Source organism: Fundulus heteroclitus, chromosome 8 (genome assembly GCF_011125445.2).
Source record: "Fundulus heteroclitus isolate FHET01 chromosome 8, MU-UCD_Fhet_4.1, whole genome shotgun sequence".
In the NCBI taxonomy this organism is placed as follows: domain Eukaryota; kingdom Metazoa; phylum Chordata; class Actinopteri; order Cyprinodontiformes; family Fundulidae; genus Fundulus; species Fundulus heteroclitus.
The window spans coordinates 24,790,064-24,815,582 of NC_046368.1; the positions used below are offsets into that span (position 1 = coordinate 24,790,064).

At 40.6% G+C, this 25,519-nt stretch overlaps 1 protein-coding gene across 7 annotated transcripts in view; it reads right to left on the reverse strand.

The window, feature by feature from the left end:
- Positions 1–3,990: 3,990 nt before the first annotated feature.
- Positions 3,991–25,519, reverse strand: part of arhgef28a (Rho guanine nucleotide exchange factor (GEF) 28a) — an 83,617-nt gene continuing 62,088 nt past the window's right edge. For all 7 annotated transcript variants that reach the window (XM_036140409.1, XM_021321056.2, XM_021321045.2 and 4 more), the window contains one exon: positions 3,991–6,044. In XM_036140409.1, the coding sequence (XP_035996302.1) occupies positions 5,887–6,044 (158 nt within the window). In that variant the 3' untranslated portion in view covers positions 3,991–5,886. The remainder of the gene's footprint in view (positions 6,045–25,519) is intronic.

A 25,519-nucleotide genomic window follows, 5' to 3' on the forward strand; every position in this document is an offset into this window, starting at 1 on the left:
TCACTCCATCTTTTTCTTTGTTACCAGTAGGCAGTCACAAATTATTTCAGCACATTACCATTAAAATAGTTTTGTTTTTTGCAAAAAAAAAAAAAAAAACTGCAATAATAGTCTTCCTCTTCTGTTCCAAGCAACACGTCATCATCCTTTCTTACAATAGTGCTTTTCTGCTATGGCTCCAAAAGTTATTTTTCTTTCAGAGTGTTTAAAATGGACGTATCTGCTTGAAGGCAGTCCTTAAATATGGTTATATTTGCCTTTTAGTACTAAAAAGGAGCATATGCTAGAAGTAATGTATGGAATTAGCTTATTTATGCCATAGCTAGATGGATTTTGTTTTCCATATTATGTATATCATGTCTTAACACCACCCATATTGCCTTTTACCATCAGGCTCATCAGTCAGTCAGAATCTTTCTTAACAGTAAACAACCAAGCTATCAGCTGTCAGTCAGCTGCAGGAGACTTTGAGGAGATATAATGGGAGACACAAATGTAAAACAGGATCAGAAAATATGTCAAAGAATACCACTTTAAAAGTAAACATGTACGGTGAATAAACTTTGGCAAGTTGCTTCTTTGAAGTTTTTCCTTCACAAGCTAACGCAGGGAACACACTGGAAACCCAAAAACAACTGAAGATCAAACAAATATAGATTAGGTTGTAGATTTCTTCCCCCTCTGGGCATGCTTTGGAACAGTTTGTATTCATACTGAACCTCGCCTGTCACCATTTTTCACCCTAAGAGAAAACTAATAACCTGTATATATTCTGTTTATTGTTCAGCTTTCTCATAAAAGCATCCCTCACTGGGATCCACTTTAATGGCGGTTATTTATATTTGGCCCTGGTAGCTTCGTTCTGTGCACCAACAGAAATCATTACACTTCCCCTGGGGAATGAATGTAGCGATGCACGTTTTACCTTGGCAGATGACTCAGCAGTAATGTGGCTCTCCTTCGGTGTTATTGGTTACCCTCGACTGAGGTCATTAAAAATCAACTAAGAGAGACACGGCGGACACCGGGTTCTCTGTGCAGTAATGAGGAAGGAACAGCTTTTAATTATTGAACTCACACACACCAATGCCAGGGAGGAAACACTGAGGAGATTATAACTTTTTAAGCACAGAGTGAGCAGTTAAAGAAATATTTTATTACTGGATCCAACACTCTGCGATGCCTTTATATTGGTATCTAGATATGAAAAGATAATTATTTTTATCACTGTTGTGTCAGACAATAATAACATAAAGTCAATATCAGCGAAAATAGATAGATGGGTAAAAATTAGAATCATGGGACAAGTACATTGAATCTGATGGGTTTTTGTGATTAACTAACACAAACTTAAGCATGCAAGTAAAGTTAGAGAAAAGCAATAAGTGGTTTTCTTTTTGTTTTTTTACCAATAAAGAGTGGTGGAAATTTGTACTTAGTCCCCTCTGAGTCAATACTTCTGTGGATCTCTTCTTTTAGCTGCAGTTCCAGCTACAATTCATTTGGGATATTTCTCTCCCTGCTTTGCAGACCTAGAGAAGGAGCTCAGTCCATCTCCCCATCAACTCTAACCTGCCTTCTTGTCCCTAATGAAGAGAAGCATGATGCTGCCACCAACATGATCCACAGTGATCATGTTGAGGTGTTTTCACGGTTAAGATAGCTTTGGTAGACACAGTAATTTGTAAGTAGAGCAAAAATGTTACATTTTGATCTTGTCCGAACAGCACACCTTATATTTTTACACGCTTATTGTGTTCACTATTGGTTGTGCAAATTGGACCTGTCATTTTTAGGTGAACAGGCATATCTGAGTAGGTTTGCAGTTGTACCACATCCTCCTCTTTATGTTTTCAGATGAGTTGTGTTGCATTGAGCAGTGCTTTGTGAGATGTTCAAAGCTCAGAATATTGTTTATTAACATGACCTTGCGTGAAGAATCGGGATAAACAAAGCTGAATACAAAAGAACGTCACAGGCTTCAGATTTTAAGTCATAAATGCAAATGTTGAAAACCCTGACTTTTTGTGTCCTCTTCACAATTATTCACTAATATGTGCTGGTCTATTGCAAAAAAATCCCAATAAAATGCATTAAAGTTTGTGGTTATAATGTTACAGTGTTTCAGTCCAATAGGTATTCATACTTCTGCAAGGAGCTGTAGAAAAGCAAAAACACCAGCTATAAATGAAGCAGATTAAAATGCAAAGGCACATCTCCTGCTTGCAAAAGCACTCAGTACAGTAAAATGCACTCCTGCTTTCGTCTCTTATCTCTAATGTTTCCCATTCAAACGTCTGTTCAGGTTTCCTTGGTGGAGAGCCTCAACCTTTAACATTAACTAATCATTTCAAAGCTGATTAGGGTGGCGTGCTTCATGCCAGGTTCTATTGGAGCTGATGGAACTGACAGTAAGTTTCATTTGAACAGTGGAGGTAATGATGATGGATCGCTAATGGTCTATTAGAAGAAAATAGAGAATCTAATTCAAGGCTAACCACAGAGTAATACAGAAAAGCAGCATGCATAAGAAGTAAGAACTAATTTACCATGCTGCATGTTTTAAAAAAAGTAATACAAATATGGTATCTTTATCCCCAGTTGAGACCAGGTACAGGTACTACATACTGTAGATAAAGATATTTTATTTCACTGTCTGATATACAGCAGATAAGTTGTTTCCTGATTTAGGTCAGCCAGAATTACTACAAATGTCTGAGATGACATGGTTTCAAATCTTCTGGGTGTTCTTCCACAATGGTTTGTGTTCCTTCTGACAGAACCTGTGTAACTGGGTCAGGTATGTGTTTACAGATACCTTTTCAGCTTTTCACATAAACCTTTCTATGGGACAGAGATCGGGAGTTTTGTGACGGAAACTCCAAATCTTTTACTTTGTTGTCCTTAAGGCAGTGATGTGGTGGTTTGCTTCTGTTCACTGTCCCATACCCATTTTTAAAAACGCGTCAACAATATGTAGAGATCACAAAATAATGCCAGCTTTGCTTTGAATTTGCAGAAGGCTTGTTAAATATAAAAAGGTTATATCTATTTTCACTGCCCTTTATTTAAGTCTCATATATCTTCCCTTCAAATCTTACCAGCTTCCCTTTCCCTACAGTAGAAAAAGGGTCACCACAGCATAAAAGTGCCACCACCATGTTTCACTGTTAGGAGTTGGTTGGTGCAATGCTTCTTTTCTACTACAGATAGAGCTGTGGATGTACACTAACAAGTTGAATTTTAGTCCAATCTGAGCAGGAGGCCTTCTTTGTTCACCTCTCGTAGTGTGCAAACACGATTTATTATGGCTTTCTTTCCGTAAAGGGTTTCTTTTTTTTCTTAATAGTTGTCCTTTTAATAGATTATCTCACCTGAGGTGTGAAACTCCATGTCTCCTATGGACCTATTATCTGCTTCTCTAGGTGACGACTTTATCCCTGATCTGTCTGGTGTGTTCCTTGATTTCCATGATGCCGCACGTTCACTAACATGCTCTAAATTAGTGAACAGCCCTCCCTCTAAGGACTTTACAAAAGAGCTGGATGGATTCGGTTTACTAAGACTAGCAGCTCCAGTTGAGCTTTCTTTTTTTTAGTAATTTTAGGCTTTCCCTCTGAAAACACACCTGGACTTTTACAGCTATTTAAACAAAATATAATGCAATTAGCATGTTTAAAAGGCTTTAGTGCCTCAAACATTTGCAGTGCTCTTTTAGTGCTGCTGTTGACTGCAATTCATAGGTGCACGCAGGCCCGGGTCATTGCCATTCATGCACCTGGTGGGCCACCTGTCACTGCTGGCAGCTGAACGACAGCTGCTTGCACTCACATCTGTTTGCACCCATGGCGACACTGCGCAGGGAAAGCAATTACAGGAATCATGGGGTGATATCTGTGGCTACACCGCACATTTATGCCTCCAGCGGTTTTATTGTACTCGTAAAGCAAATTATGGATTTAACATGCCAAAGGAAAACAAAAACACATCTTGGAGTTCGCAAATGGCATTTTTTATCAATATGTGTGATTATTTAACACATACATTCATGACATGAAGACCTTCAAACAGTTGCACATCTATGTACAATTCAACCTTTTTAGAAAACACAGTGAAAGACAAGATTGTTATGCAATAAATAAATAAGAATAATGAACATATTGTCTGTACATTTTACTAAATACCACATTAAATACTGCCACTGCTGTAGTGCCCTTGGAGCAAAAAAAAAAAACAAAAAAAAAAAAACAGAGAAACCAAATAATCCTAACTCTAATAGTGTGTGTAAAACATCAGGACAGAGCTATAGCATTGGCACAGATCTGTTTAAAGAAAACAAAATGTTGTGGAGAAACCATATGCAAATGTACAACATGAATAGTCAAGTGCAACCGCAGAATAAAAGCACAGCAAGCATCAGGAAGAGAACTTTGTAGTGTTCTGGGCACTTGAAAGAGTATTCTCAGGATAGCTTCCAACTTTTAAGCCTTCACAAAAAGGTTTTCTTTTTTAATTTTCAGAAAATAAAACAAATAAAATGAAATTTTCTATTGATGCAGGGTTAGGGTGAGTTATTGGTGCAGAACTCTGTTTTTTAGCTAAATGCGTGGTAAAATTGTTCAAACGACACAGACTACATTAGCATTTAAGGCAAAGTAAAGGTAGCTTTTCGTATTCATTTTCTTTAAACCAAAGTTCACGATTATTTAAATGTTTTACCTGATCTTGACCCAAGATAAAAACATTCTTACTACAAGCATTTATGAGAGGATTACAGTTGCTTAAAGAAAATAAGGTATTCTTTCTGGGGACATTTCAACTCAGCTCTGTTTATGTTCAAAGTGCCATAAAACAAATTGTACCTATAGGCCAATAAGCATAGGGCCACCTTAAAGGCTTAGTCTGGATTTCAGAATTGAGTTTTTGCCAAGTTATTATCATTTATGCTTTCCCTACCTGTAGCAGCCAAATGCAGTATCAGCGGGTTTATAGAAATAAATCCTCAGAATATTGGAAGGCTAACTAGCCAGCCTTTATAACCTTCCTTACATTTCTTTCTCGTCGTTACTCTGAACGTAAAGTGTTTTTCCTACAGAGAGATCATTGCTGGTCTCCTTCCTCCAATTCCTGTGAAAATAACAGACTACTGAGTAAATATCCACCCAATGCAAATGTGAATACAGCTTTAAGGGTTATAAAATAGCATTCTCATAAACTGCTATGACATTTTTGAGACTGAACTTGTTTCATCACAACGGGAGCAACTAATTTCCATTTTATATAAAATGAAGACACCGACAATTATCTACTGTAAGTAAAATATGAAATGCTTATAACCTGCAAAGACAGCCTCGCTTCAAAAGCCCCCAAACCATTCCTTTAAATAACAATTGTACTACTTGAAATGTTTGCTTCCACTCTGTTGTGTTTTTTTTCCCTGATATGACAAGCACAGGAACACAACTGCAACATTTTGTCCAGAAAAATGAAATGCAGTTATTTCTTTTTAAAAGATAGGAGATAACATATGCTCATGGGCTGCAACTCTGCAAAACTGTTTTATAATTTACTGAAGTGGCACAAAAACAAAAAGACATGCAGCTGTTATTTTCACTGATATAGTTTCAACTGTACTAAATGTAGTGCCCAAGAGATGAGTTGTGTGGGACAGGAGAAAAACAACAAGAGGCATATTTATATATGTAGTCTGGCTCTGTCTTCTTAGTGCCTTTCTGGATAAACAGCGATGCTTTATTTCGGACATAGAGAAAAAAAACAACAAAAAGAGCAATGACTTTTTTTTTCTTCAAATTACATTTATAATTTTATTAAACTGAAATGTTTCTGGTTGCCGTGTCAGCCTTCTAGTCTCGCATGTTTCAATATTCAGAGGAATACAATTGTTTCCTCCCTTCCTTCCTCCTGATCACTGTCCGTCTCCAAGGAAACCAGAGCGCTCAGCTCCAGCTGATGCTCACTGGGATGTGGGAGCTCGGGATTCGGGTCAGCTGTCGACATCCAGGTCTCACCATTGTAGCTTGGATCTGAGCGACCACAAAAGAAAAGAAAATAACTACTCAATTTTATATAGTGACAAAGCAACCTGTGGACATTAAATGAGCCTATTTAAAAGCCATTTTTTTCTACATGCGTGGGTGTTGAAAGTAGACTTGCATAAAACCCACTTCACTGGACTTCAGTGTACCTCTATGTACACTAAAACCTACTGATCATTCAGTTTAAGTGCATAGAAAAATCCTTTAGATAGGGTTGACAGCCTGAAATGCAGTACAAAGAGAGCGTGACTGATACAAAATATTAAATCAGTCCGCCTTTAATATGGGAACCTTACCGATAAAAAAATAGAACACTGATTAACAAGAGTAATATAACTTTTACAGTTTTGAAGCACTGGTTTTATGGTCAAAGGAAATTTAGATTAATAATTTCTTTGTTAAAGTGGACACCATGCATCACTTGCTATATATTTTACCTTATATTTTTAGTTCATGCACTTCAAAGTTCAGCAGTAACTATTTCTGCAGTGAAAATGATTACTCTTTTCATGTTGTTAGATTGCAACTTATAGATTTCTTTTGTAACCAAAACAATGTTTTGCTGTGTAGTGCCATGATTTTAGGAGCCGGACCAAGACCCTGACAAGAGCTCAGGAGTCACATGTTCAATGATGGTGGTTTATTAGATAAAGCAACAAAGCTTACAGAGTGGCAGAGTAACAGGAACCAGGAAAATGCCAACAGTGGGACCAGCGCTGAGTAAAAACACTGATGAAGACGGAGGATCTAACAATGTGTCTGACAGAGAGACATAAAGGGGAAGAGATGGAGGGAAACAGTAGGATGGTACTGTACTCTTAACTACGAAAAACAGTCCAGTTGCTTCTTTTTTTACTTTTTTTGGAATGACCATGACCTGGATGACTCAGAATCTTCACCAGCAGTAGGATGGTAATTAAGCACAGGTGAACTGAGGAATACAATCGGGCTGAGGGAAATGAGGGGTAATGAGCTGGTAGGTGCAGCGGACAAGATAATGGGCCAAGCATGGGAAGAATTGAACCAAACTAAGAAGGAACAGATATAACAGAACTACAGAAATAAAGCAGCTGAATCTAAAATACACAAATAAAATACAGCACAGGAACTGAGCTAAAGAAAGGCAAGTACAAATAAGTAGAGACGCACCGATCTGATACCCGGATCGGATATCAACTCCAATGTTGACTAATTAGCACAGCAGCTAGCTATGAGCAAACACAGAACAACATGGAGCAAGTGACGGACCGAGCCTAGTCTGTCATCTGGAAACATTTCAAACTTGATACGCCAACAAGTCCGACTGCAACCTGCAGCGTCTGCAATGCATAAGTCACGAGCGGGTGATAAGGTTGTTAAATTCAACACCACAAACTTAAATAAGCACCTCCAAAAGCACCATGCAGGACCTTTTTAACAATGTTTATTTCAAGCCTGATAACTTCACTCACAAGGCAAGGTGTACGGTTTATTCATTCAACAGTAGTATCGGATCAGTATCGGGTATCGGCCGATACGCTTAGCCCAGGTACCGGATTGGATCGTAAAAAATTGGATCGGTGCACCTCTACAAATAGGAATGCAACCGAATACTAAAATAATAAGTTAACAGAAAACTATTCAGGTATCACAAATAAGGATCTCTAACTAATCTAATACTTAAGAAAGGACAGATCTAATCAATTCCTGAATCTATACTATACATAAATGAAGAACAGAAACTAAACAGATGATAATACGAGGGATCTAGGGCTGAACCATACCAAATAGTAACAATTTGTTTCCACTCTCCTCAGCCAACAGCCAAAAGTGCAACAATGTTCATTATGGAGGCACACGATGGAGCTGGGCTTTTGTTTTTGGTTTTGTAAGACGGAGCTGCTTTTACACCCCACAGCGACAGAGCTGCCGGCATCAGTTTCTCCAAATTATGTCACAACAACCTTTGAACCAATTGCAATACAGAGTTGAAATTCTATGCAAGACCACCATTTAAACCAAGGAGGACATCACACTGACAATTCTAGACACAAAAGCAGGATTACAACAAACATCCACTAATTTATCAAAAATAATCCCCAGGATATGCAGACAGTACTATAAAACAGCCATGCATACAGGTTCTTAGCAAAAGTGAGTTACCCTTTAAGATAAGCACAGTTCTTTCTATCTGCTCAAGGCCAATCATTATGACTATTTCAGCTATCCTTCTGTAAGCTTCTCAAAAATGTGTTTAATTTTCTTGTTTATGCTTAAGACTATTGAAAACACTTCATGCATGAAAGGGATAGTATCATGCTTTTGCAAGTTCCGATTGTGTAATTGGTTAACCAATGTTTTGTTTTTAAACCAAAGCCCACAGCTCGACCGCAGCAGCGGTGTGTCCAAGGTCGTAGCAAGAGACTGAAATAAAAACAGATTCTGAAGCCATAATAATTGGCCTGTGACTCAGCACTGTCAAATTTATCATCTATTTAACATTTCCTCCAACGTAATTGACTGGATTCAGGGAGACCGACTCACTCCGAATCTTTGGCTAACTGAGATGGGGAGACATAAAAACAAAACAAAAATAAAATACAGAAATGATCTGTGTTTTGGAACAGTTTGCTGATGAGGTATTAAAAAAATAAACAATATATAATTATTTCAAAATAAAAACCAGTAAAAAAAAAGGCTATATGTGGGTTGCCTGTAGCTGTGCATTCATGGTAGAGTTGCATCTTTGTGTTTGTCTTAATGGTTGGGTCTGTCTAGCATTAGGGCAGGTGTGCTGTCATGGTAACAGATGGCATGAACTATAAATTGCCTCATTGTGTTCCTGCAGGAAAGTGTCTCTGTTTGATTAATCATATAAGTCTGTTAGAGTAGCCCTCTCAGCCACCATAGACACCACATGGTTGCTGATAGATGAGATATCAGCGTGCAGCCAGATGACAAAAACACTCAATCTCTGTCATGGAGAGATCCCAATTTAGTAATATTAATAGATTATAGCCCAGCTTCATGCTTGAGAAGTTGAAAAAAATGCTTTCCTGCTTGGTAAATGGTTTTTCAAATGAAATATAAAGTGATAATATTGTTAAGAGATAACAAATAGGCGCAGGTGTTACAGTTGTCTGCCATGTAAGCCATATGTTTGTGATTTATGGATCCCAAAGACCAGCAGTTAAGTACTAGAATAAAAGCTTCAAACTTTAAGTTAAGGAACCAGTGGACTATAAAGTAAAGCTACCAAAAAAAACATCACATGACAAAACTTGGAGCTCTGAGCAGCTACAAAAATAGAAACAGCTATTGTTTGCTATTTGGTGTCACTGTTTGCAGCTTACCGTGCCTTGTAAAAGTACCCTATAGTCATAAAGTGAAAACCAAGGTCACACAATGTTTCCAAGTAAAATGTTGAAATTTATGGTGTGTTTATGTGTACACTCCCCTTTACCCTGATCCCCCTAAAATAGAATCCAGGCCCGGCAAGGGGAACATTAATCAGAGAAGCAGCCAAGAGCTCCACGGTAAATCACCTCCATGATCGCTCAGCTGGACAATCTGTCGACGTGGCAGCTATTACTTGTGCACCTCACAAATCTATTATGAAAAAGACTGACAAACAAGCAACCTTTAGACATCCCATTTAGTTTGCCACAAGCCAAATGGTAAGGGTTGGTTAAAACTGGGATTTTTTTTTTTTGTCTTGGTAAAACAGAACATTTTTCCTTTCAATTTACAATAATGTGCTACTTTGTGTTGTTCTGTCAGCAGAAATCAGACAAGAAGAGACATTCTGGCCGGGAGGAGTTGGCTGAAGCAGGTCAATGAGGACAGGTGCACAGGTGAGCAGAGTTGACTAATCAGTAGCAGCAGGTGCAGCTGATCTGAGCTGATTGGATGATGGTTTAGAGGTGAAGGCAGATTAAGAAATATCCGGGATAGTCCAAAACAAAACCCTAAAACATGACAAGTACAGATTGGAAATCTAACAGAAGGAACACAATACTAAGTTAAAACAAATTAAATCAATTAAAAGTCATGCAATTTTTGTTATATTATATTAAATATTTAACTATTTTAATGGATTTCTAGCTTCCTACTGCAGTTAAATGGATTTCTTATATAACTGTTTTCCAACTTTAAAAAAATCAAATGCACAAAGTTCTAAAATGTAACTTTTGCAGACTGACCTCTGTTTTCAAAGGTACACTGAATACAGACAAGGGGATCCTTAAAAGACAAGTTTGAAGCACAAGCATGGGCCTTCAAGGGAGCAGAAAGCTTGATCTGTTTTCCAGCTCCAAAGTTACATAAGTAATGTTACCTTAATGAGTTAAAGAAACATGAAGATGTGTTGTTGATCAGACAATTTATTAACCGTTTAAGAATGCATTTGTTTAATTTCCACAGCAACATTAGGTACTTGTATTTCCATGGCAACAACATTTATTTTTTTTACTTCCATGGAAACATTAGACAATGAAAATAAAGTGGCGACCTCACTTTTGTTGCGTTTTTAGTCTAATTTGTCATTCTGTTCCCTCTTTTTTCCGAACCGAAGGACGTATGACTCACTTATCAACACTGGAAACCGCAACGCAGAGAGTTCTAACTCTTGTGACACCGTGTTTCTGTTTGTGTCGCTCCAAGCCCACATGCACAATCAAAAAGTAATTTTCAATAACAACAAATTGACTCTACAACATGCCTTTGTTCTTCTAATATATTTGCACCCATGGATATTCAATACAGGCTGCACAGTGGTGCAGTGGGTTCCACCCATTGACATTTGGAATTAGGCACCAGCACTCCTGGCGACCCCACAAGGGATAGGCATGTTAGAAAATGGATGGATGGATATTCAATATGAATTTTCACAATATTGACAAAATGAAATAACAGAAGTCAATTAAAAAAAAATCCAAAATGTAATCATTTTCTGTTCACTTTTAAAATTACACACATCCAGATGCCATCAGGTGCCCAGGATAAGAACATGATAAGAGTCCAAGATTGAAGACATTCAATTTTGAGGTTTTCCAAACACTATATCACACATTTACCATTCTAAAGGATTAAACATAATGGAGGCAAGTTTATGTTTTATTTATGAGAACCTACCGACACTGAATGTTCAGTTTTTAAGAATCACTGGTAACTACCACGCAGGGGCGCTGGGTGCCATTAGGCAGGGCAGGCAATTACTTGGGGCCCCCAGGCCACCAGGGGTCCCCAGAGGGCCGACAAGACTTGTACCAGTTCAGACCCACAACAGCAGAAAAGCTGCATAGGCCGTGGGCCAGAATCTGTACGGTGACTTTTCGTATGAACTGTCAGGGGGCAACTTTCTTGCACCGGGATAAGTTGCTACACATAGCAGTGATCTCAAAACACCAATGTTCCCACGTTTTCACTTGCACATTAAGAAGTTATAGCCGATAAAAAATCTAAACTGTGGCGCTCCAGTCCAATAAGTCACGTGATTCGATTTTTGCTGCTCAGCCAATCCGATCGCTGTATTGTCAGCTGAGCGAGTTTACCACGTCATCATGGCTGCGCCCGTAAGATGGTTGTTTCTGTTGTGTCTGTTTCCAGACGAAGAAAGCCCAATAATAGCATTTTGTGGCGCCACCTGGCAGAGATCTTGATGGCAAGAAAAAAATAAATAGCCCAGACCATCCATCCATTCATCCATCCATCCATCCATTCATCCATCCATCCATCCATTCATTTTCTAACACGCTTATCCCTGCGTTCGCGAGGTGCCGGTCCCTATCTCCAGCTGTCAATGGGCGAGAGGCGTTGTATAAACTGGACAGGTCACCAGTCCATCGCAGGGCAGAAATAGTCCAGACTTTTGCCCAATTTACTGTGATATCACCAAGACCTGCTGCGCTAGGATAGCACAGGTGTCGTTGTGCCAAACGACTTATCCCCGCCAGAATTTGTATTCCCTGCGCCAAGAGCGCATTCAGCTGGAAGAATGAATCTAGTCAACTCCGCCTCATTTCCAACCTATTAGGCGTGGAAATGAGGATGTTTTACTTTTCTTAACGAAATATAGCAATGGTGTCGTTACATTATCGTTCATCCATCCATCCAGTATAATACGTTATGAGAAAGAAAACGGTCATTTCCAGATGTGTCACGAAAATATTAGCTTTATGTTATTAGATTGTCGAATGTCTGTCTGCTGAAACCAAAATCCACCTTCCTAAGTCCATCACAGCTGTCTGCTGGTTCTCTTTTTTTCTTTTTTGGTAGCTAAACCCGCATGAATAGATTATATAAAGCGGATTTCACGTGTGATCAAATGAACACTGAATAAAGGCACAGCCAAAATTATCAGATTTAATAAGATTTTAATTCAACCAAGAACCTTATCGAGATATTAACCGTATTAAGAAAACGAGATATGTCTCTTTTAAAAATAGAACAACGTATTAGGAGTTTAAAAAAAATAAATTTCATTTTACTAGAATGTGATGTTTAAAATATTTAGACTTCACAAAGCTGGAGGTTAAAACTTTTATTGATTTCAAAAATACAATACAAAATTCTACAAATTCCGAAGGGGATAACTCGTTTGGCACAACGAGTTTATACAACGCGTCTCACCCATTGACAGCTGGAGCTCGGCACCAGCACCTCGCAAACCCAGCGGGGATAAGCCTGTTAGAAAATGGATGGATGGATGGATGGATGGACAGATGGTCTGGGCTATTTATTTTTTTCTTGCCATCAAGATCTCTGCCAGCTGGCGCCAGAAAATGCTATTATTGGGCTTTCTTCATCTGGAAACAAATGCATACAAACATCTTACGAGCGCAGCCATGATGAACTGATGAACGCGCACAGCTGACAATACAGCGATCTGATTGGCTGAGCAGCAAAAATCGAATCACGTGACCTCTTGGACCGGAGCGCCACAGTTTAGATTTTTTATCGGCTATAACTTATTAATGTGCAAGCGAAAACGTGGGAACATTGGTGTTTTGAGATCACTGCTATGTGTAGCAACTTATCCTGGTGGAAGAAAGTTGCCCCCTGACAGTTCATACGAAACTTCTTAAGGAAGCGTCCTACAGATTCTGGCCCACGGCCTAGCATTGACAGCATGGTTTTCAGAGTCCCTGACAGAGCCCTTCACCCTTCTCACAGAAAGTGTGTTCTCAAAGGTGCATAGCCACATTATTTTACTTTTTAATTTATTTATATGTTGGTAGCTCACTCTGGTTGTATACAAAGTTTTTATGAAACATTATCATGTCCTGTTGGTGTATTAGTTGTTATTTCAATGCTTTATGCTTTGTTTTGTTAAATTTGTTAGCAAATAAAGCCTTTTTTGTTTATTTAGGATATTAACAGAAGTACGTACTTTGCATGCACAGCAGGGGTTAAAAGAAGGAAGCGGCTAATGGCTATTAGCATCTCCTAGCGAAAAAATTAAGAAAGGTCAAAGATCCAATGAAAAAATAAATATATATATGATTCCAAGAGAGAAAAGACTGGAATGTCACTGGGAATACAGTATGACCGTTGGTGTTCACTGAAGCACAGGCTAAAGCTGCTCAGATGTGACCACAGAGTCGATTGATGTGAGTAAATGTTCTGATAAATGTGCTTAAAGTTACTGTAGATCGGTGTATTTAATTAATAACGGTTGGTCTTCAATCACGCCGAGCTGTCGCTTTATTGCGAGGCATTGCAGAGGGTCGGGCTTGTTCTTTACAATTGATTTTTATGGTAGTTCTGTAATACTGTCGCTAGATGTCGCCACGTCTGTTCATATTTGTTAATCCCACTCGAGAGCAAGTTATTTTTCGTCTCAAAAAGGATTATCAAAACACTAGGTTTTATCTATGTTTGATTGTTTCCCAATTTATTGTATTTATTTTTTTTATTTATCCTTGTCAAGATGTTATCCTTGTGTCAAGAAATGCTGATTCCATCCTCAAAATATTAGCCAGGCTCATGCTATACCTGATTGTAAAGAGTATAACTTGTTCAGCTAGCTTTCTGTAAGTAAAAATTGTCTAAAACAATAGCTTTCTATTTTTTTAGTCATAAAAGTTGTTTTCAAACAGTCAAGATAAGAATGCTAAATGATTGACCGAATGTAAAAAAATGTTTGCTAGTGCAACTAAAGTACTGTATGTAGTAGGTGTTTGTTCTTGTATTTTGTGTAGGGGTTTTAGAGTATTAAAGGTTTAGTGCACAATCTTTTTTCAGCTACAAGTTATGTGGGGTTATCTATTGGTTGTGGCCTGTCTAATGTGTGTTGGCTACTGCTGATGACCTTTGCATGACACATTTCACCATGTCCTATGTTTTGCTCTAATTCTGAATAATAAATAATAATAATTTGTAATGTGTCATGGTTTAGGTCTTGTCTGGTTTCTTTTCTTGTCATTTTTGTGCAGTTCACTCGGCTCACCCTCCTGCAGCAATTAGTCACACCTTGTTTGGACACTAATTAGCCTTCATTCTCGTCACCTGTCAGACTCCCCTTATAAACTCACCTCGGTTGTTTCCTCGTCGCTGGCTCGTAGTGTTTGTTCCTGACCACCATGCCTGTCTGCTCCTGTTTCCCCGCCTTGGTTCCTGTCTCGTCAGGTTTGGGTTTTGTTTGGCTGCGCTGCTAACTTTTGATCACTTCGTCTTGGTCTCGTTCCTTGTTCCGCAGCAGCCCAGCTCCACTTTGCCTTGGGATTATTGCTCATGTTTTTGGACTCTGTACCTGCCAGCCAGCTCTTGCATCCTTCACCTCCGACTGGTAAACTCTGGTTCCTCATGTCACCACCATCTACCTGCAATAAACTGTCTTAACGAACTTCTCTGTGTGTGCGTGCTGTGTCCGAGTTCATCCACAACAAAATCATGACAGTACGAGCCAGCCAACAGATGAACTCGAGCACACACAGAGTCATGATGCAAGAGCTGGCAGGATCTGCTCCGGGAAGGATATGCTCCGCCTCGATCTGGGATCTCCGTGGGTGCCATCCACCGCTGGAGATGCTCCGCCTCGACCCGGGAGCTCCAAGGAAATCTTCGTCTCGCCGGACTCAGTTCTGCGGCTTCCACCTCTGGTTCGTCTCGCCTGGGTCGCCGTGTTGCGACGCCTCGCTTCTGTCTCGTCTCGCCTGGGTCGCTGAGTTGCGACGCCACGCTCTGGTTCGTCTCGCCTGGGTCGCTGAGTTGCGATGCCACGCTCCTGTCTCGTCTCGCCTGGGTCGCTGAGTTACGACGCCACGCTTCTGGTTCGTCTGCCGGGGTCGCATCCGCGACGCCCCGCCTCTGACTCTGTTTTCCTGGTTCGTCTTCCCCGCTGCTCAGCATTAAGGACGGCGCTCCTCGTCGTCGCTGCCCAGCGCTAACTGTTGCCGCTGCCCAGTATGCTAAGGACTTAGCTGCCCAGCGCTTTTGGTTCTGCTTTGGTTTCTAGTTTTTGCTTTGTTTTGGTTCCAGTTTTAGTATTTGTTTCGACTTTGTTTTCCAATTTAGCTTAACTTGTAGTTTTGTCTCAGTTCTATAGTGCTTAGTTCTCGTGTTTGTTTGGTATGTTTTTACTTTATTCTGTCTGATTTCTTTTTTTTCTTGTGCTCCATAGGTTCCTGCGCTATTCGGGTTCCTGCGCTATTCGGGTTCCTGCGTTCTTTAAAGGTCCCGGCGCTCATTAAAGGTCCCGGCGCTCATTAAGAGGTCCCGGCGCTCATTAAAGGTTCCTGAGCTCTCTAGTTAAAAGTAATGTTATTTTGTCTTAGTGCCAGCGTTCATTATTCTGTCTTTGTTTTGAGTTATTTTTTGATCCTTGTGTTTTGAGTTACTTAACATTCCTTAGTTTTAGTGTATTTCTGTGCTTCTTAGATTTCTTATTGTTCCTGTCTTAGTTTTTGTCTTGTGTCTAGTCCCTGCGCCATCTGGGTTCCTGCGTTGGATGGGTTCCAGCGCTCTTAAAGGTCCCTGCGCTTATTTAGGTCCCTGCGCTTGTTAGGTTCTCTGTTCGTTCTGGTCTCCCCTAGTTTCCCTGTTCTAGTTCCCCGGTGTCTCTGTTCTGTTCTCCTAGCCCTCTAAGTTCTTGTGTTTAGGCGCCGCCAGAGCCCTCCGGCGTTCCAAGTCACCGGCTGAGCCCTCTGGCGCGCCCAGCCTGTCGTTGCCTAGTGCATGCAAGTCGCCGCCAGAGCCCTCCGGCGCTCCCATGTCGCCGGCTGAGCCCTCTGGTGCGCCAACCTGTCGCTGCCCAGCGCACGCAGGTCGCCGCCAGAGCCCTCCGGTGGTTATAAGTCGCTGTCTGTGCCCTCTGGCGCGCCTGACCTGTTGCTGCCTAGCTCACCCTCTAGTTCCTGGTATTTTGGTTTTCTAGCGTGTTAGGACGCCCTTCGTTCCTGTTTCCCTAGTGTTTAGATTCCTGGCGTTAGATTTAGGGTTCCCCGGCGTGTTTAGACGCCCTCTGTTCTCGGTTCCCCGGCATGTTTAGACGCCCTCTGTTCTCGGTTCCCCGGCATGTTTAGGCGCCCTCTGTTCTTGTTCCCTGGTTTGTTAAGATGCCCCTTGGTTCCCTGTTGTTCTCTAGCCTTAGGTTCCCCGGATCCTCTAGCCCTAGGTCCCTCGTGTTCCCTAGCCTTAGGTCCTCCGTGTTCTTGACTTTTTGGCTCCCTATTTCTCTGGTCCCTTTGGTTCCCTAGTGTTCTCTGGTCCCTTTGGTTCCCCGTGTTCTCTGGTCCCTTTGGTTCTCTGGTCCCTTTGGTTCTCTGGTCCCTTTGGTTCCCCGTGTTCTCTGGTCCCTTTGGTTCCCTGTGTTCGCTGGCCCTTTGTTCCCTCAGTTATGACTCTTGCCCGCCATCCTGCCTTCCCTCCACCCACCCTGGTTCGGTCATTTTGTAGTTTGTTTTGTTTTTTAGGCCGTCCGGAGTCCGGCCTTGAGGGGGGGGTAGTGTCATGGTTTAGGTCTTGTCTGGTTTCTTTTCTTGTCATTTTTGTGCAGTTCACTCGGCTCACCCTCCTGCAGCAATTAGTCACACCTTGTTTGGACACTAATTAGCCTTCATTCTCGTCACCTGTCAGACTCCCCTTATAAACTCACCTCGGTTGTTTCCTCGTCGCTGGCTCGTAGTGTTTGTTCCTGACCACCATGCCTGTCTGCTCCTGTTTCCCCGCCTTGGTTCCTGTCTCGTCAGGTTTGGGTTTTGTTTGGCTGCGCTGCTAACTTTTGATCACTTCGTCTTGGTCTCGTTCCTTGTTCCGCAGCAGCCCAGCTCCACTTTGCCTTGGGATTATTGCTCATGTTTTTGGACTCTGTACCTGCCAGCCAGCTCTTGCATCCTTCACCTCCGACTGGTAAACTCTGGTTCCTCATGTCACCACCATCTACCTGCAATAAACTGTCTTAACGAACTTCTCTGTGTGTGCGTGCTGTGTCCGAGTTCATCCACAACAAAATCATGACATAATGCACTTATGCAAATTCCAAAGTGCCACGTGATAAAACGGGTAAGTGCTAAAAAAATAAAAATACATGGAGAGCATGAAAATGAAAAGATAAAAGAAACAAAAATAATAAGGAAAAGGGCCAAGAGTTCAATCAAAAGCTCCCCTAAAAAGATGGGTTTTAAGGCCACATTTAAAAGCATCCACTGTCTGCGGTGTCCTCAGGTGGTCGGGGAGAGCATTCCACAGACAGGGAGCAGCTGAGCAGAAAGCCCGATCTCCCATTGTACAGAGCTTTGTCTTGGGAGGTTTCAGGAGATGAGTTGAGGCAGATTGGAGGGAGCCTGACTAAGCGGCATTAAATAATTTGGCCTTTGTGGGCTCTTTGGCATCTTAAAATATCAACACTGGCAGGTCAACTTTAACGCCCCCCCACTTGCCACCTAAGTCATTTCAGAAATGACACAGAAAGGTGTGAAATCTCAGCTTAAAGTATTTGAAAGGGGGCTTATGGGACCTCACATCGTTGTAGGATGATACCCCCTCAGTTGGTGATAATAATGAGCACCCAGAGGCAGCTTAAAGTGGGCTTGTTTTTTTCAGGACAGAATGACTGTGAAAGAGGCAAATAATTATGTTGTTGCTATAATTATTCATATATGTGCGGGACAAAGAACAAAAATGAAACCTGCATCACTCTTCCATGAAAGCTCAGGTGGATGGTGGATAAAGCCTTAGACAAGTGCAGCCCATTAACCGTTAGCCATCTCTGTTACAGACCCCAGCCTCAGTTAGGAGTGCACGTTTTTATGATTCACAGAGACTTGGTAGAACCCATATATTACATGCCATTCCATAAACCCCGAGACACTTACTGGATACACATCGCATACAAGCACAAACAAGATATGTGCTCAGTTTGATCAAGCTGCATTTTCTTTCTGCTGCAGTGCTTTTTATTTGGTTTTGTTTTGTGCCAGAGGGACTAAAGGGAAAACACAAGATTGTATAATTTTATTACCCAATCTTGTGCAGAGCAATGTTGAGAATTGAATCTTAAATCTAAATGGCTTGTGGTGCAGTGTCCTATCCAGCCCTGCCGAAGCAAAATGCTGGTGCTGTCGAAACACCCCAAAATAAGAAGACGATTATATACCTTACAAATATAATAGTTCATCTTCACCTTTTGCAGAGTATGTAACCTTAAAACCGTATAATTAAATTTGTTGTAGACCAACACAAAGTAGTGAATAATGCCTGGATGGAAATAAAATGATTGTTTTTTTTAACAACTGAAAATCTGTGGTATACAGTTGTCTTAATCTGCCTTTACTTTACTACACCTAAATAAATTGCAGTGCAACCATTGCCATCAGAAGTTACATAGTTAACCTGTACAAACAGAAATAAATCTAACTGTGCCGTTTACAATTCATCATCCTCAAACTGAACAAGGGTGACTCAATTGCAATCCTATGAAGACATGCCCCTCCTCCCTGAAATAAGATGCCAGGAGATGTTAGATTTATTCAGAGAAACAGAGAAGAGGCCCATGGTAGCTCTGGAGGACCTGCAGAGAGTCACAGCTGGGGCAGGATAATATGTTAACTGGGAAAGTATTGGGTTGCAGATTAGGGCTGGGCCTATTTCCATTTTTGTGAAAAAGTTCTCATCATGATAAGAATTTGGATTTATCTTGGCATTGATAAATTCCAACTAGTGGTGTCTGAACCCCCCCAAAAGTGCCAGTATTGTCAGGATTGTTATTTTTGCCATTTTATCCACTGTTGGTTTATTCAGAGCATCAATAAATATCAATAAATTCAAAGATATAATTACATGCAGTTACTGTGTAGTCTTCTTTATGTAACTAGAGTCCTGATGAAACCCATTTCGAATTTTGTTTCAATATACTGCTCAAAAAATAAAGGTAACCCTTAAACAACACAATGTAAGTCCAAGTCAATCACACTTCTGTGAAATCAAACTGTCTACTTAAGAAGCAACACTGACTGACAATTTCACCTGCAAATGGAATAGACAACAGGCGGAGGTAGAGGTCCTGCTGCAGGTTGTTGCCCTGCAGCAGGATCTCTACCTCCACCTTTGTGCAAGGAGAAACAGGAGGAGCACTGCCAGAGCCCTGCAAAATGACCCCCAGCAGACCACAAATGCGCACATGTCTGCTCAAAGGATCAGCAACAGACTCCGTGAGGGTGGTCTGAGGGCCCGATGTCCACAGGTGGGGTTATGCTTTCAGCCCAACACCGTACAGAAAACACCAAGATTGGCAAAATCATAACTGGTGCCCTGTGCTCTTCACAGATGAAAGCTGGTTCACACAGACGTGACAGAGTCTGGAGATGCCGTAGAGAACGTTCTGCTGCCTGCAACATCCTCCAGCATGACTAGTTTGGCAGTGGGTCAGTAATGGTGTGGGGTAGGATTTCTTTGGGTGGCCCACAGCCCTGCATGTGCTCATCAGAGGTAGTCTGACTGCCATTAGGTACAGAGATGAGATCCTCAGAGCCATTGTGAGACCATATGCTGGTGTGGTTGGCCCTGGCTTCCTCCTAATGCTAGACAATGTTAGACCTCATGTGGCTGGAGTGTGTCAGCAGTTCCTGCAAGATGAAGGCATTGATGCTATGGACCGGCCCGCTCGTTCCCCACACCTGTATCCAATTGAGAACATCTGGGACATCATGTCTCGCTCCATCCACCAATGACACGTTGCACCACAGACTGTTCAGGAGTTGGCGGATACATTAGTCCAGGTCTGGGAGGAGATCCCTCAGGAGACCATCCACCACCTCATCAGGAGCATGCCCAGGAGTTATAGGGTGGTCTTGCAGGCAGGTGAAGGCCACACACTACTGAGTCTCATTTTGGCTTGTTATAAGGACATTACATCAAAGTTGAATCTGCCTGTGGTGTTTTTCCACTTTCATTTTGAGGTTGGCTCCAAATCCAGACCTCCATGGGTTAATACATTTGTTTTCCACTGATAATTTATATGTGATTTTGTTGTCAGCAATTTCAGCCATCAAAACAACAAAACAAATATTAAATAAGAATATTTCATTCATTCAGATCTAGGATGTGTTATTTTAGTGTCCCCTTTATTTTTTGAGCAGTGTAAATGTTACATTTTTTAATATTTTTAAGGACAGTATTCGTGCTTATTGGGCTATAATTGACATGCAGTCACAGCCACACAGTTACCCAAAAAAAGACTGTAAGAAGCTTTGTGAGAATCATCACTTTTATTGTTATCGCAACATCACCACAAAATATTGTGATAAAATTTAAAGTCCATATCGGCCACCCCTATTGTGGATCCCACAAATCTGGCCTTTACGGAGGACTGGCACAACATAAGTGAAGCTATAGGTCGTTTTCCACAAGTCATGTATAGGAAAAACCAAATGGGGTAAACGGTGAGATGAGACGAAACCAAAATGTAATTATAATCATGTACTACAATTACGGTATACCTTGTGTTATTCTATTATATAAAATCCCAATGAAATTAACAGACTTTTTTTGCTTGTAATATGGCAATAGGTGCAACTGGAAAACATATCTTCCCACAGTCTGAATACACACAACCTGATCATAGCACTATCTGCCATGTGCAACATAAATAGATAACAATTTACTGCATTCCATCCAGAAGCACTTGCTATATAACACAGATTCACATCCTTCAAGGAACAAGAAGCGTCTACATTATCTGAGTAGCTGAAGTGACCGAGCAGCTTTGTGAGTCAATCAGCTCATTCCACGAGGATCCGATTCATCTACATACCACCACAAAGGTGCACTGGTTTCATCTTTTCATGCTCCTTTTACTCTTTTCTCCTATCCCTTTACGAAAGTCACGAGGAGCTAAAACCTGATGTGACTCACAAGTATCGTGTCGGTAAATCCAAACCAACTGGTTCTCCGAGATTACATTGTCCCGGGTTACATTATGGAAATGTACTGAATTGAAATGTGTGTTTTAGAGAGGAATAGTTATATGCTAAGTAGAGGTGGGTATGTTAGATCATATTTTGATCCATGCGACAGCACGGTGAAGAATTTGCATTTGAAAGAGAATCCTTTTCCTCACTAAAAACAGAAAGTACCTGATACCTCCGCAAACCATGGAGGGTGAGCTTCAGAGTAAAGTCACAGAGAAGCTCTTTAAATCGACATAAAATAAGAGGATGGCTCTTAATAGGGGGGGTTTAATCAAGCAGGAAATTAAGAGAAGGTCAGTTATTATATTCCCTGTCTGGATTAGTTCATCCCAAGCCCTTGTGGGACTCGCTGGCCAATCCATTATAGATAAATTTGATCTGAAACAACCCCTGCGCTGTAAACTGCAACCGTATATCCCCTGGCTTGTTAACAAGTAACTCAGGTTTCATCAGGGCCTGTGCGCGCTCGATAATGGGGAAAGGTTAATAAGCTAATCAATGAACGAGAGTCTGCGCTACCCGCCGCTGCGGCCCGGTAAACAATTCCAGGAACTCGGGAAGGATGCAGTTAGCGCCGACTGCGTTTCTGCGAAGGTTGACACCCGCGTTAGATGCAAACAGCTTTTTTTTACCCCCTTATCTTCTGTGCCTGATATTAGAATGAGAGATGGGGAAACATGAGAGCGCTGCTGACACCTCCTGAGAGAAACAGAGATTAATTTGTGTCTGGACCTCTCAGCTCTTTCCCGCCCCCCCCTCCCTCAGCTCGTACCTCCAGCCCCTCCATTCACCTGGTGTGATGACAAGTCATGCAGTAATGAGTTTTGTAAAGATTTTTTTTCTCTAGATCAATGCCCTAATCAGTCACCCGTCGCTTGTGAACTGTGATTCACGTACTGTTGTATCCCCCCGGCAGGCGATAGATAGAGAAAGCATTGATTTTCTCGGCCCTAGGCAGGACGGTGGGGGGGGGGGGGGGGGTGAGGTTGGGGTGGGTTCTGGTGCAGGTGGAAGTGGTGAGAAAAGCATGTGGGGGTGAAAGAGGGGGGGGGGGGTGAAGGACAGACTATGGCCTCACCAAGGATACAGCCTTGAGAGCTCTGTGTTTTCTCACGGACGTGGGTGACACCAACAAAGCTCTGCTTTTGTTCACGTCATCGCCGGCAGAGCATTTCTCCTTTTAGTTGACAGTTTGACAACACAACCCCTTGTTGTGTCTCAACACCAGCACACCTCGTCTTGTGAGGTATAATTTGAATAAAATTTGGTTTTAAAAATGTAATCTGACCCTTTCATTTATAGACTTGATTTCTGCCGTTCAGCGTTCTTTAAGTTGTAGAAAATTTTTTTTAATGAGGCCGTTTGTTGTGCCGCTGGATCTCACATTATTGAAAGGCCGTCAACGTATTTACTTTAAATCATGCAGTTTTTGCAAGGTGAAGTGAGTGTAAATAGTTTTAGATATGTTTTAGACTTAGGTTTCAGTGAGAGAAGAAAATAGTTGTGGCTGTTTCCTGTAAGGCTGGCTAAAAAAGCTTGGTTATAAAAGCCATATATAACTTGTGAAAACACAAAACGATTCCTTCCTTCCTTCCTTCCTTCCTTCCTTCCTTCCTTCCTTCCTTCCTTCCTTCCTTCCTTCCTTCCTTCCTTCCTTCCTTCCTTGCAGCATTTAGTGTAATGGCTCCTAAAGCATGGAGTCATCTCCAATCCGAACTCAAAGAATCGGATTTTAGTTCTTTAAAATCATTTCTAACCATTCTTAAGAATAAGCCACGTGAATCAATTAATCATTGCTAGTGCTCTTAAATTGTTATTTTGTCTTTTAATTTTCAACATTTTTTGATTGTTGTATTGGTTTAATTGATTGTCTTAACTGCTATAACTCTTAAGATGTGTGCTGCAGGCTTTCTGCCCAGGCCCTTGCAAATAAGATCTAGAGCTCAATAGGATTTAAATTTGGTTAAATGGAGGAAATGGAATGAAAGGAACCACCTTAGCTAAGTGCTTTCGTTAAGGAGCAGCAGTCGTACCGTGATCCTCCTCTGGAAGATCAAGCTCCCATCTCTAAGGCTGAGCCACGCAACCCAATGGGGAAAGCTCATTCCAGCCTTATGTATCCAGTCTTGTTCTTCTGATTTGATCCATATTTAATGGCTGTGGGTGATTTAACTGTTTAAAATCTTTGTGTTTGATCAACTTCACATCTGCAGTTTCAAGGATGTAGGAGATCGAAGAAAACCTAAGAAAAAATAGGTTTGCAAAACTAAGAAGGTGAAAATGCTCTGATCCTTTGCTGGTTTTTACAGCATGTGGGGACTGGCTGAAAGGAGAATCCAGTTAATTCTGCAAACGGATTGAGAAGCACATGCGAGCCATTTTTCTCTGTTCACTAAATCTATTCGATAAAGCATACAAGTTTGAAATACTAGAGAGTTCTACTATGTTATTATTATGTTAATTTAGATGCTTAACTTTTAGTTCTGGTCACCTAACACCATGAGCATAGACACCTAAAAGATAATACAACAGAGAAGGCAAACAAAAAGTGGAATGATAAAAACCATTAATAAATACAATACGTTATAATATTATGTGAATCAATCCAATGCCACACAGTATGTTATTATGGGATACTAAGTGACATGATGCAATATGTTATAATGGGGTAAGGTACGATACAATTTAAAGCAACACACTAAACGATAATTCCTTTCAATATGATACAATCCTATACAACACAATATCTTAGAATATTGTGCAATGTGATATGGTGCAAAGTTACCATGACATAATATGATCAGTGGTTTTTGATTTCGATCCTTGGGACCCACTGTTCTGCACATTTTAGGTGTTCCGCTCTGGATCCCGAGGACCAGAATATAAAACCACTATACTATATCATCCCCTCCGATTACTATTCATTTATTCATGCAAAACACTGCATACTTTTCCAGAACCCACTTTCCAGAGTCCACAGTCCCTTACATCTATTTTAAAATACAAAATACTATGTTTCCCCATGCAGTCAGGGCAGAATTTTTGAATATGAAACCTGAATAAAAACACATATAAGAAGGAGAGAAGCACACAAGGAAGCAACCAAAGACAGTATGACACCAGGAATAAATGGTGATTAATGATTAACTGAAGAAAGTACACAAGGCAGAAGAGAAGGAAGGACAGAGAAAAGGAAAATAAGCTAACAAGAGAAAGAAGGAAAGATATAAGAAAAGAAGAAATAAAAAATGTGAAGACGGGAAGAAGATGACAAGAAAAGAGAGGTAGGACAAAGAAAAGAAAAGAGAAAAATCAAGAAAATTATATAAGGAAGAAAAAGAAAGAAACACGAAGGACAAACAGGAGAACATAAGGAAAGAACAAAGAAAATACATAAGTAAGAAAGAAAGGAAGGGGATAGGACACTGAAGGTAAAAAGATACAATAAGAGAGTAAAGAAAGAAGAAAGAATTCGAGGGAGGAAAAACACAATGAGGTCTACAAGAAAGAGGGGAAGAAGATAACATTTAGACAGTATGACCAGAGATAATGCCTGGAAACAGAAACATTTCTTTAAATTTCCTTTTCTGTGTTTTTCCAGACATGAAAAAAATTCTGATTAAATCCTCTACTTTTCCTGACTTTGTTTTCAGACTGCATAAGAACTGAAGTCCCCTTGGGAAAGTTTTGTTGGATTCAAAGTAATGTGTTTTATAGTTACAAAATAAATATATAAGGGAGAGGATCAGCTTTGCATTGTACTACATTACACACCACACTCTATAGCAAGGATGCATAACTCAGATCACAAGACTCCAGATGTTTTGCATTTTTCTTGGTCAAGGTAGACAGGGTTTCTGCTACAAGTCATTGATCGTGGCGCACCGCCACTGCAAAATAAAAGCCGCAACACTTTATGAATTAATTTTTTTTAAAATATATGGTAAAACAATGTAAAGCATATGAGATGTATTTACCCTATATTGTGTATAGCCTATTTTTGTGCACTTATAGTAATCATAATCTGAGTTTGAAATGAATTTAAATATCATGAACATTAAAATATACTTTATTTTG